General features: G+C 40.6%; 2 protein-coding genes across 2 annotated transcripts; one reads left to right on the top strand and one right to left on the bottom strand.

The window, feature by feature from the left end:
* Positions 1-3,573: 3,573 nt before the first annotated feature.
* LOC117807814 lies at positions 3,574-5,027 on the bottom strand. The gene is made up of 5 exons (XM_034677217.1): positions 4,973-5,027; positions 4,154-4,852; positions 3,908-4,033; positions 3,784-3,827; positions 3,574-3,693 (listed from the first exon to the last, which is right to left on the bottom strand). The coding sequence occupies exons 1-5, from the start codon at positions 5,025-5,027 to the stop codon at positions 3,574-3,576; spliced, it is 1,044 nt and encodes a 347-aa protein (XP_034533108.1).
* A 3,099-nt stretch (positions 5,028-8,126) lies between these two features.
* On the top strand, positions 8,127-10,120 carry LOC117807059. Its single transcript, XM_034676108.1, has 5 exons — positions 8,127-8,169; positions 8,274-8,963; positions 9,412-9,540; positions 9,640-9,662; positions 9,782-10,120. The coding sequence occupies exons 1-5, from the start codon at positions 8,127-8,129 to the stop codon at positions 9,905-9,907; spliced, it is 1,011 nt and encodes a 336-aa protein (XP_034531999.1). The 3' UTR covers positions 9,908-10,120.
* The last annotated feature ends 2,852 nt before the right edge of the window (positions 10,121-12,972 follow it).

Genomic DNA, 12,972 nt, shown 5'->3' with positions numbered 1-12,972 from the left:
AAAAAAGAAGAAAAAAGAAAGTGGAACGAGCGCTGTGCATTATGGGAAACAGTTCCCGAGGGAGACTGGTCCGATGCATACTGTGAAATTTTCCAGAATCAGTACGCCATACAGCAGATTTTTCTCTTTTTAACATACTACATACTGAATTTTGACCAAATCAGTACGTACTGCTGGTATAGTAGGCGGTTTGCAAACAGCCAATGTCTCTATGTCTCGCTTGGCCAGCCTGATCGGACACAAGAGCAATCACTTTTTAATCAGGCCCTCACTTTATAAAATTTGTGAATGTGATATAAAGGCCTGCCTCATATTAAGGCCTGGTACCTCCTGCAGTAAAAGCAAATGAAGGCCTTGTTTGTTATTTGAGGATTTACAGTACTCTAAATCTTAAGTTTAAATTGTTAATACTGAATGTAGCATGATAAATGTCGCAGTGCTTCATGACACTAAATTTGGGTTGCAAAGGGGATGGAACATTTCTGGTAAATTTCCAGAAAGTTTCTGTTAAATTTCAATGGGAAGTTAAGCTGGGGAATTTTGGAAATATTCCAAATTGGAAACTTTCTGTGAGAATTTATGGGAATTAACTGTGAATTGAGGATAATTTAATGCAAAGGTATCATATCCAAGCATAAATATTTGTTTTGTCATAAGCAGACATCCATCTAAAATAATACTTTTAAATCAGATTGATTTGTAAGTAGAACTTTATCAAGTGTTACATATTTTATTGAACAAACAATTCTTTCATTGAAGAACAAAAACATGAATGTTGAGTTAAATATTACTCATCCCCGTCTGCCCTGCAACAGGCCTTAAAGTTTGGTTTGGTTACAGCTAAGAGAGCAATCCTGCGGCAGTGGAAGTCAGCTACGCCTCCCTCCTTTAACTGTTGGTTGAGTGAAATGGTTTCCTGTCTGTACCTGGAGGAGATACGATACACTCTTTCAAACTCACACACTAAGTTTGTGAAAATTTGAGGTCCCTTTATTGAATATATCAAAAGTAAAAAACTGCTACCTGATTAATTTAGGCATTGTTTGGACTGCACTGATGGTGGGTTGTTACGCCTTGGACTGAACATATGGACCCTGCACCTGGATCTTTAATTTACCCTTGGACTTTTAGACAGTGGAATGTCATCCATTATTCACTTTCATCATTTTGGTCTGACACTGATTTAATATCTCACCTTACTGTTAAATGGCAGTGTGGGCATTGAGTATGCATATTTTCTTTGTTCTGTTTGTTTTTTTGTTTTGTTTTTTGTCTTTTGATAGCTTTCCATTCCAATGATGTGCGTGCCAATTACTTTCCTTCCTTTTTATTATGATTTGTCTGTCTGTTTTCTTGTCTTATATATATATATATTATTATTAATATTTTACTAATGTGAAAAATCACACTACGACCCAGTCTAAGTAACAAAACAAAGCCTCGGTGAATCGATCCAGAGATCCAGTCACTGTTGTCTCCTGCTCAGAGTGGGCGTAGTTGAAGCTTCATGTTGTTACCACGTTGTACTGCCTTGCTCCAAGTTTAAATAATATAAACATTCAGTATCTGGAAAGTTATTTCATCATTTTGAGATTAATTAGAAACTAAAAATATATACTGTCAATTCAGAAACACCAGGCCGGACTTACCGTAGGCTGTACATACTCAACATACTTATTTTATAGCCTATTAGCCAGACCACAGCAAACATTCAGCCACTTCAATGACAACTTAAACATCAGAGTGTATTTATTCTAGATATAGAAAAAGAAAGGTACTTTATTGATCCCCAGGGGGAAAATTCAATTTTTTCACTCATGCTATTTTTGGACATGCTACACATACAGTTTTTTTGGTATATACATACAAATGCACACACATGCAGTGAACATGCTTAGGGAGAGATGTCAGAGTGAGGATACTGCCGTCAACCAGCACACCCCGAGCAGTTGGGGGTTCGGATCCTTGCTCAAGGGCACCTCAGCAGTGCCCAGGCAAGTGAACCAGCACCTCTCCAGCCACCAGTCCACTTGCCAAACTTCGTCCATGCTGGGACTTGAACCGGCGACCCTTCGGTTCCAGAGCCAAGTCCCTATAGACTGAGCTACTGCCGCCCCATAAACACTCATCTTGAACACATGTATGTAACTGTGTAGCTGTCCCCTCAAGCCTTACAGTACACTTCTGTGTAACTGTACTGACATTATCTTCAATATATTCTTCATAACAAAAATTAAAAAAAATAAAAATTCACTCATTTTGTTCAGTGATAAAAAGAGACTGAGAATTCACACCACATATTAAAAATATTTCAGGGCTAAATGTGGAGAAGCAGAATATGCAACAGCACAACCAACTCCCCATATCTTCTTCTTTTCTTCTGTCAGTGAATTAACACATGTTTTGTAATATAATGTTTTTTTTATTATATTAAAAAATATATTATTATTATATCATGATTTTTTAATATATAGGAACATTCAGAAAAAACTGGATGAATTATAATGTATCTTCTTTAAAGCTGCACTGTGTAGAATTAAGCAACATTCAGCAGAATAGAGTCAGTGGAAATTGAATATCAATCAATCAATCAATCAATCAATCAATCAATCAATCAATCAATCAGACTTTATTTATAAAGCACTTTTCATACAATGACATTAGTTATGGGTATGTTTAAATTAATGTCTGATCACCTGAATATAAAAATAATTTTGATGTTGTTTACTTAGAATGAGCCTTTTATATCTACGTGGAGAAAAGGTCCCCTTCCACAGAGGCTGCCATCCTGCACCACCATGTTTCTGTAGCAGCAGAAAGAACAAACTATAGGCAAGTGTTTTTAATTTAGCAAAAAATGTGTGGATTGTGGGTAGAAGAAGAGGAAGAAGAAGAAGAAGAAGAAGAAGAAGAAGAAGAAGAAGAAGAAGAAGAAGAAGAAGAAGAAGAAGAAGAAGAAGAAGAAGAGAGCGGTTGTTGAGCCTGAAAGACTTTGGAAACACATTTTTGACTTTAAAACTTGAAAAAAATGGAAGATCATACTCATCAGTGAGCAATATTGCCAAATATTCCCATTTCCCATTTTTGACATTTGAATCATGAGTTAAATGTTACGATTCTGTTTCCAGAAAGACAAGAGTGTCACTTCACTTATCATCACCACTTTCATGTTATTTTCCCAATAATAAGGCAGACACTTGGTTCTGGGATCTGAATCATTTTATTTATAAGTAAAACAGTCAAATATATTTTTTAAAGTTGTGATTTAAAAAAGAGAATAAAGTATTAAAACTAAACTACCTCTTTATTTCCACTTGACACATCTTGTAAATAGTTCTAATATGAAGGACTGTGAAAACAGGTGGAGCTTCTCACTGCCACATGCTCGCTGTACATTCATATATATGTGAACCACCAACCTGCCGGGGACTAGGAACGGACATTATCTCCCTGCCCATGTTTATTAATGTGCACTGTCCTCTATTCTAAATGAATAACACACAATAAATAACACAAACATGTGCAATCACTTTAACTTTAAATGCACAAAACACACAGACATGATGTGTATTTCTAGAGCTTCACACTGGAGTACACACAATCATCCACTGTGCTGTTCCTCTGTCTACTTGATCTTTTGGCCTGATGAACACTCAGAGCGGCATAATGGAGGTTGCTGGTGTCTCTGCAACCCTGGTAACAAATACATTGAATATTAAAACACATTATAGTCCCTGACAGACCTTTCAGAAACATCGGGTTGGTTTGAACGGACACATTTACCTCTGAGTCTCCAGTCGACGGAGATGAACATCTTGGGTGAGACTCTGGATATGAAACACAGAAAACTCAGCTTCATACTAAAGCCAAATTATTATATTAGATTAAGAGAAACAAAAAGACTTACCTGTACATTGGCTGGGGTTGGCCTTGATTTTCTTGTATACAGTGATAGCCAGTAAAACAACCAGGATGGTGGTGATTGTTAGAGCTCCACTCAAGATATACACCGAGACGAGAGAGTCCCCGTTATCTGTGTAGAGACAGATATTAAAAACAGAGACCGGTTGTTTTCTTTGTTGGTGCTTTTAGAGAAAGTGATGATGAATAACTATTCAGCACATGACACAAGCTCTCTTTCTATGTGACCCACATTGATAGTCCAGCCTGGTCCCGCTTCCAAACAGAATGTGTCCACATGAAGCTACAGCACAGTAGTAGGTCCCAGCATGAGAAGAATTCAGGCTCCTTAAAGGGAAGTTGTAGACACAGGTATTTGTTTCTGTGTTGGGTTTCCTCTCACACTGATCACTCCTGCCTCCATGGGTGTAAATGAGTCCTGGTTGAGATTCCTCAGAGTCTTTGAACCAGTACACACTGTGTTCTCCATCACAGCTCCCAGTGTGGACGGTACAGTTCAGAGTCACAGAGCCTCCTGGCTGGATGGTCTCATATCCTGACCGAAGAACCAAAGCTGGGGTGTTCAAACCTGAACCCTTCACATGGACGATAGTGCCCTCCGTGAAAGTCATGACAAATGTATAGCTACGTGCACAGTAGTAAGTGGCTGAGTCTGAAATACGTAGATCAGATATAGTTAAGTGATGTGTTCTGTTTTCAGTTCTGAGTGTGAAGCGGCTGTTCTTGAATTCATCCTGAAAAGTGATCTTTGTATCAAACACGTAGAACGTAGAGATGAGCCTGGGTGTCTGACCCAGACTTTGTTTGTACCAGTAAAGCCATGCTGGATCATCCCCTTCATAGAAACATTGCAGAGTCAAAGTGTGTCCAACTTCAGCTGACATGAAGCGTCTCTCTTGATGGACGGACACTTCCTGAGAAGTCTCCTGAGCTGAAGCAGATAAAGAGAAAACAAATGCACTCTCAGTTCAATTTAAAAGTGTCATGATGACAAAGAACATGTCCCAAAGTAAAGTATGAAAAGTAGAGCGATAACAAAAACACAACTTACCCATTTGCCCCGAGAACAAACATATCAGAGAGCAGACAAAGAGTGCAGAAGTCATGGTGTTTGAACTCTTGTACTGAATGAACAGAATCTTCATCCTTCCTCTACTCTTATGATACAAGACTGCGTTTGATTGGCCAGCATGATGTGACGTCCTCCTGAGGAAGCAAGGTCACATGACCACTGACACCTTCAGTGTGATTCATGATAGGATCCTCCCTGTGAGAGGTATCTGAAGAAAACAAGGACCCTTCATGTTAGTGTGATATTTAAATAAGTGAATACAGAGAAGTCTTTTAATGTAATGTTTTATTATTGTCTACATTTTGTGATGGACTGTTTGTCATGTGCAGCATACACAGCCAGCAACATGCAGGTATCATACATGTAGGATAATCCAAACAGGGTCAGTTATAATGTTGAAATCATATAATAATGATTCAACATGTCTAAAGATGAAGTCAGATCATTGGTCTGAAGTGTTTACTCAAAGTGGACTCTGAAGAGTGCTGCAGCCCCGAGAGGAAGGATTTCACTTCAGACTTTAAATCACCACCTGACGTGATTGGTTGATTTAACATCACTAAAGCAATGATCATTTGAAAAGTTATCTTCTATCATCATGTCCAATGCAGCAGCTAAAGCATCCTCTCACCTGCTCTGGATAATATAAGTCTGATAACAGAGAGTGTTTGAAATGTGCATACACAGTGTAGATAGTGTTTCTATTGGTAATACCTCCACATGTGTCCACATGAACCTGTCATCTTTAGACCAAATTAAGAAATACAATCAACACTGTTTTTAGATAGTTTAGTGGTCTTTGACTTCAGGAGCATCTTAGTGGGCGTGCAACCACTACATCAACATCCTGCTGCAAACCACAGAAGCTGCTGCACTGACAGAAACAAAGAAAAACCACTGAACTTAGACCGCCATACTACCATCTTTAAGGTAATCTGCAGCTTCTCCTCTCACACAGCATGTCAGGTCCACCTGATTCAAAGATTCACATGTTCATGTTGTTTGGAATCACCCAAAGGAGCATTGGTGATGTGACTGGATTAGTCCTCACCGTTCCAAATCATCACCAAACGTTGGTTAAAGTGTAACGTGGAGAAGAATGAGGTTGCTACACAACAGAACAAGGTGTTCTTCATCACCCAGACACATTTGGATGATTAATAAAGATGCTAAGTTCATAAAACAAGTTTTAAAATGTACACAACCGCCTGATGTGCAGCAGGTGTTGCTGTGCGGCACTTTATGAGGCCTAGGCTGAAACTGTGAGCATACTCCTGCATTTACCAGCAGTGTACATTGCAGTACAGTCTGTCACCAGTAGGTGGTGCTGTGACTGTGATGACGTTCTGAGGGATTGTTTATCACAGATCATTATTGAAAGAGTTGTGATCAAAAGCATGTTAAAAAAGGTTGTAATTAGAGTAATTACCACTTGTGTCCATTAGGTGGCGCTATTCATATGACAAACAGGTGTATATAGATGAGTTCAGGCTGTGTCCATGATGAAATATGTCAAATTTGGAACAGCTAGGATATTGTATGTAAAGGTCAGTACCATGTATATCCTGTAGGTGGTGCTATGTTTGTAGTGGTTGTGTTGAGGGATGGACCCTGATCATGTGTATGCAATTTGAAACAGACTGATCACTGTATGAAGGAGCTATAAGTATTTCCTGTTTCATTGCGAGACATCAAAGTCTGAGACGTCACCAGAGACACACCCTTCAACGACAGGTCACAGTCTGACATGTGATGCTTCATGAAGGTGTGAAGGCCGTTAGGGGGCGCTATAAGATATAATTGAATATCTGCATACAGATGCGTTCAGACTGGCACACTTATCATGCATGAGCGTCCTGGTCCTGATCCAACATTGTATGTGAGAGATATTAACGTTCAAAGTTTTTGGCAGCTTGCCAAGAAAACCTTCAACTTTGACAGTCTGCCACGCCCACAATTTTTAGATTTCTTGAACTTTTTTGATAACTTTGGATCATCAATGTGTGTACTATAGAATGTGCATGGTTTAGACTTAAACAGAGAGAAGGCCTAGGGTAAGATCTCTTTTTCGTACCCTTCTGAATTCGGGGGAAAAACTGAAGAAAAAAAAGATGGCCGACTTCCTGTTGGGATTTCACCACTAACTTAAGAGGCTTTTTTGTAGGTCTTGGCATGATGGGGAAAAAACTTCATGCATTTATGTTGAACCGTCTTGAGGGGCTTGCCCTTTGAAATTTGAAAGTTGAAGGGGGTGCTATTGAGCCATTTTTGGGATTTTTTTTCATGGGACCACCAAAATATCAAATTTTCGCCAGGCCTGATGCATGTGCAACTGTTTGGGAGTTTTGGGGCATGTTGAAGGCTCCAAAAAGGCAACTTATTTTTGAGGTAGAAAGAAAGACAGAGGGAACGCAACAACAACAGGGTTCCACTAGGGCCTTCTCCGATCTTGTCGGTACTCAGGCCCTAATTAGCAGTTGTCTCGGCTCTGGGATGCAGGGAGCTTGTCGGATAAATGTGTTGAAGCCACGCCCACTAGCTGCTTTCAAGTGTCAATCATCTCTATTGTATGGCCTGAAAGACAGATGATGGATCAGCTACAGCGGACTGATTCCCAGTCCATCATGAGGAGTTAGAAACAAAGTCTTAATCGCTCTCTTTAAATCGTGTCCTGTCAGATACACTTCACACTACACATTACAGAAAAACAAACTGACTTTAACACAGCACAGTTTTTCTATTGGCTACGTGTCCCCACTGGGGCAGCACTCTGTCCAAGGTTGAGTCATAAGTCCCGGAAATCAGACTTCAAGTCAATCTCGAGTCTAAATCCTGGACTTGAGCACTACAACACACTACAAGCAATGACAGACAAAGAAAGAATGTTCCTCTCAGTGTACAGAAATAAGTCACACCTACTGTCCCCTTGTGGAAAAAAACTCGTGATGTAACAAAAGAAAGCCTATCAACACATCGTGTCACCTGATCAGACTCTGTTTCTGCAAAAGAACAAATCGCCAGTCTCAGTCTCAACCAAGCCAGACAGCTTAGCCAATCACAAGCAGCCCTGGTCTCTTACTAAAAGTTGAGTGTGTCAGGAAGCACACAGGCGACAGACTGCAGAGCTTCAGGGATGATTCCACTCTACCTTTTACTCCTTCTTCTCACTGAACTCTGTGAGTATTTACTCTTCTTTTCACTGCTTCTGTGACTGTTTGAGGAAATGGGACGAGGTTTGAAAAGAAAAGATGACGTACTTTTTGTTCTCTATTCTTTGCAGCTCGGGTTGAAGCAGTCCAGAAGACCTCAGGTCTGACTCAGGACAGCGGGCTCATGACAGCGAGAGCTGGACAGAACGTAACTTTGAAATGCAGTTGTACAAATGATGATGCAAATTATCTCTATTGGTACCAGCAAAGCTCGGGAGGTAAACCTGTCCTCGTATCAACTCGGATGACGCACAACCGAGGAGCTACTATGTCTCTCGCATATCAAGAAAGGTTTAAAGTCGAAGCACAGGAAGGCGCCAACAATCTCGTAATCCAAGACCTTCGCCCCTCTGATTCAGCGACATATTACTGTGGTTTTTTAGGATTCAACACAATTGAGTTTGGAGAAGGAGTCTTTCTTCACATCCAATCGTCATCGTCTAACATCAACACTGTTGTCCATCAGCCAGCGCTGGAGCTACTCCGGGCGGGGGACTCTGTGAATTTGAGCTGTACAGTTTACACTCAGCCATGTGCCGGGGAGCAGAGCTTCTACTGGTTCAGACATGGTGCTGCTCAGCCTGCAGTCATGTACCACAGTGAGCGACAGTGTGAGGCTGACTCAGAGTCTCACAGAGAAAACTGTACTTTGAACCTCGCTGTAAAATCAGTGAGCTCTGCTGATGCTGGGATGTACTACTGCGCTCTGGCTTCATGTGGGGAGATTGTGTTCGGGAATGGAACAAGAGTGCAGATTGAAGGTAGGTGATCAGAGCCAAAAGAACATATGAGTATTTTTGTCCTTTCCAAATAAATGAAACATATCTAATGACCTGCCTGTTTGTAATGTATATGGATTTAAAGATTGTAAAGAGCCCCAGGTCATGAAAATATACAGCCATGTGCAAATCAATGCACACTGTTTAATATCTGTGTGAAAAAATCTGTAATCCATCTGCACAGATTTCAAAAACTTATGAATTTGAGTTCTTTGAGTATGCATGGTTTGCAAATCCATGACCACGGATTTTTGAACAGTGTGCATAAATTACAAATCTGTGTTTGTATTGCAAAACATGCAAACAAAATCCATACACATGCTTTGCAATACAATTTTGATTTTTTTTTCTGGACCTGGCACTCTTTGGAGCTCCAGACAACAACTCCATATCATAAAGTGACACTGTTTTCCTTTTGACTGCATGCTAGGAGGCTCTGCTAGTCCCCGTCTCCTGGTCTACTGTCTAAGCATGGCATTGGCAGTTTCCATTATTGTGCTACTCGTCTTGGCTTTCATCCTTTACAAGTCCGAAAAAGAATCCTGCTCTGTCTGCAAAGGTAACATATGTTCAGTTAAAGCATCTTAAATAATGTTGCATTGGTCTGGCTTGATCCAACGTGTTCTCTGATTCACATGAACTGTTTCTTATTCTGCAGGTTCTGCAACACCTGACGCTGTGGTACGTTAAATATCCGTATGATAAAAGCTAAATTAAATAAACATGGTCTTTAAAGAAGTTTTAAACTTCTTGTATGATAATTCTCACATACTTTGTCTTTGTTGTGCTGTCATCTCCAGAGCCAGGGTGCAGATGCTCTCCATTATGCTGCTCTGAGTCTGAACAGAACCAGTGAGCGGCATCGCACAGAGGGGAGCATGGAGGCAGAGTGTCTGTACTCCAAACTGAAGAGCAGGAAAGAGTGAAGAAGAACTTTACCTTCACATTTGATCAGTTTTAAAATAATGTGTCGAGTCAGTCACTTTCCATGACTAAATGTACGGACAGAAAATACCTGTAAAGAAAAATACATTATTTCAAAGTGTTTGAAGTTTTATGTAAAGATGTGTTGAGAGTGTGAGGAAGTGAGAGGGGTCAACATGGCCGTTCATAAAGTTTGAAACAAATAAAGACAAAGCATGCTCATAAAAACCCCTGTGGTCTATTTATATCTTCTTCAGGTTGCTTCTTTCAGTCTGCAGCCAGCTCTCAGCAGTAACCTCTCAGCCCTGTGGTGAAGGTGGTGTGAACACAGAGTGTAAGTTTCCATCGATGGAAACATGAGTCCCAGCAGAGCTTAAACACAGGAAGACCGGCCTGCAGCTTACAGGCCACAACATCTTACACCTTTGCAAAGCTGCTCTCACAGAGTGGTGTGAAATGGTTATCATGTCAGACATGCAGAAAACAAGCTGTGAACAGTGTGGGTCAAAATAAAAGGAGGCTGAGTTTAGAGAGGGGGTGAAGAAAACAACACTAGAGACAGTCAGTTCAGGGTGATGGGACTGAGGTTTTATAAACTACAAGTCAGAAAGTCTAAATGTCCCTCTTTTCTAATGTGAAGCTGGTCTGAGTGAAGCTTTCATTGTGGCTCAAAGTGTTCTTTTAGTCGTCCATGACCATCATGTGTAAGTATCTCCTTTCTATAAAGTAAAACCCATGAAGTCCAACACTGAGCCTGAACTGTGCTCATGATACAACCACAGATACATGCACAGCTTGGATTTAGACACAGTTAGTTAAACAATGGGCTCTTTATAGAAGCTACACACACATTCATCCACATAAGAACAGTCAACACACACATTAACCCTCACTATAGTTAATTCCCAATAATATCACATTACATTTGATTATTTATCTTCATTAAAATTATAAAGATTATGAACAAAAATGTAAGAGATAGTAAAATATCTTCAGTATACTACAAAACAACATTTTCATCTCTCCTTCAGAGAAACTACAAAACATGTTCCCCTTAAAACAACTCAAATCACACGCTCTGAAGCTCATGGTGCAAAGTAGATTCATGTGTGTCTGACCACATGTTGCTGGTTAAGCAGAGCACAGTCAGAGGGTGAGTGAGGTGCAAGGTGTAAAGAGGTTGGATTAAGTCCCTTAAATATTCAAAGGTGTTTGGAGTCAAACCATGGAGTGTGTGTGCTCTCATTCGCTTCAAGAGATGGGTGAGCCTGCAGGCAGGGTCAAGGGGGAAAGACTCGTGCCTCTGATCCCTCTGTCTTGATAAAAACTCGATTTCATTGTATCAGTAAAATCACTGATATTTAATAATGAGAGGGAGCACTGCTGCGTGCCTCTGTGTGATTATAAAAAGCAGAGGGATGTGCATTGTGAACTCTTACGCCCATCTTATTATCTCACTAATATCAGAAGGTACTGCTCCATTGACTTTAGGCTTCAGACCAGGTTTTTGTTGGTCTAATGGCCAAATTCCACCAGATCCGCGTTGGTCCGTCTCCGATCTGTCACCGCACCGGATCTGATAGGTTTCTATTCTAGTCAATGTGTTAACTTCCACTGGATCCACTCCGTTGTGTTCCGGTCGCAGCCATCCAGATCAGATACACAAGACTTCTATTTCTGCTGGATGCCGGAGCACAACGCATCAATCTCAACTGAGCAGATGGAGCGGGACAGGAAGTCAGGTTTCACCAAAACAAAATGAAAACATCCGGTTAATTTTCAGAATAAAACACTCTGTGTTATCACCAGATCGTATTTCACTTCAACTACAACAACAAACCAAAGTCATGATGAGCGGAGCCAGGCCTGGAGTCAACAGGTCAGAGGTTTTCAGAGGACCAGAAAGACAACATGACTGAGGAGAGGAGGAGGAGAATCCTTGATTCAGTGATTACCAAGGGAGAACCTCAGTCACATGACTCCAGCTGTCCGGCGGCCCTGCTCCATGCTGCATTCTGAAAATGCAACCCATGGGTGTTCACGGACGAGAGACCACAGAGCTGGACCACAGATGATCGACGGCGGACCGGACACGGATTCCGTGGAAGTCCGGTGTTAAGCATAGACTCTTTCTGCTTCCTTCAAATATCAATGCACCACCTTTGGGCCTCTCCATGCCTCACACTCATTAAGAACACTTGCTTTCTGCACCAAGATGTTTTGTGTACGATAGAGCTTCTTTATGATCTCATCCATATAAAACTTAATAAAGACAATAACATTAGAAACGTGTTACCACAGGGAGGTCAGAGGTCAATGTAAGAATGTGTGACCCGGTCATCAACCTTTCAGTTCTAGCTAAGATGTGTGTTTTATAGAATATAAACATCTTGGATCAGTGTACTCTGTGTAATATGCTTGTTGTCACTGTATTGTTGTGTCTGTTGGTGCCAGAGATTTAACAATCATTGTGGCTACCTTAAATAAGCTAACTGCTACAAAACATCAAATGCTCCAGATGTTTAGTTCACTATATGGTCCTTTAGGACATAATTTTAAAAAGAATAGACACATGACACATGCATGGAGTAGTTAGAATCAATAGATGTTAACAGTGAGTGGTCTGGAGCAGGGGGGTCTATGGTTTGAGTCTGACCCCTCCTCCTCACACACTCACGACAAGTGGTGCTGTGTTGAGATATTCCAGAAACTTCTCTTTCCTAAAAGAATGAACAGGTTAAAATCCCCCTTTATTCATACACAAACAAATGAAGAGTGTTCCCACATTTGTTTCTGCACATTCATGAAAGAAAACATCCGCCTCGTCTTCAAACTGAACCAACTCTAATCTGAGAAATGTGTTCAATAAACTCAGATTCTCTTTGGAGTGAAAACATTTCCACTGTCTGTTTAGACTCCAATGCAGATTCTTTCTCATGGAACCAAAATCCGCCCTGTAATGTCATCACCAATCATGTAACCGCTTCTGTTCGACCAATCAGACGATGTCTTGTCAATAAACAGTATACCTGGTCTGAAGAATCTCTCATACAAGCCCCGCTCCTTC

This window comes from Notolabrus celidotus, chromosome 23 (assembly GCF_009762535.1).
Source record: "Notolabrus celidotus isolate fNotCel1 chromosome 23, fNotCel1.pri, whole genome shotgun sequence".
NCBI classification, from domain to species: Eukaryota; Metazoa; Chordata; class Actinopteri; order Labriformes; family Labridae; genus Notolabrus; species Notolabrus celidotus.
Note: the sequence above shows the minus strand (reverse complement) of the source record. Positions and strands in the feature narration are given on the sequence as shown.

Bases quoted from the DNA above. Each gene is read 5' to 3' on its own strand.
- LOC117807814 (XM_034677217.1), bottom strand. From the start codon at position 5,027: ATGACTTCTGCACTCTTTGTCTGCTCTCTGATATGTTTGTTCTCGGGG. The intron at 4,034-4,153 runs GTGGGTCACATA...GTCTCTACACAG, and splicing joins GACCAGGCTGGACTATCAAT to ATAACGGGGACTCTCTCGTC. The intron at 3,694-3,783 runs GTAAATGTGTCC...ATTTGTTACCAG, and splicing joins CGTCGACTGGAGACTCAGAG to GGTTGCAGAGACACCAGCAA.
- LOC117807059 (XM_034676108.1), top strand. From the start codon at position 8,127: ATGATTCCACTCTACCTTTTACTCCTTCTTCTCACTGAACTCT. The intron at 8,170-8,273 runs GTGAGTATTTAC...TATTCTTTGCAG, and splicing joins CCTTCTTCTCACTGAACTCT to CTCGGGTTGAAGCAGTCCAG. The intron at 9,541-9,639 runs GTAACATATGTT...CTTATTCTGCAG, and splicing joins ATCCTGCTCTGTCTGCAAAG to GTTCTGCAACACCTGACGCT.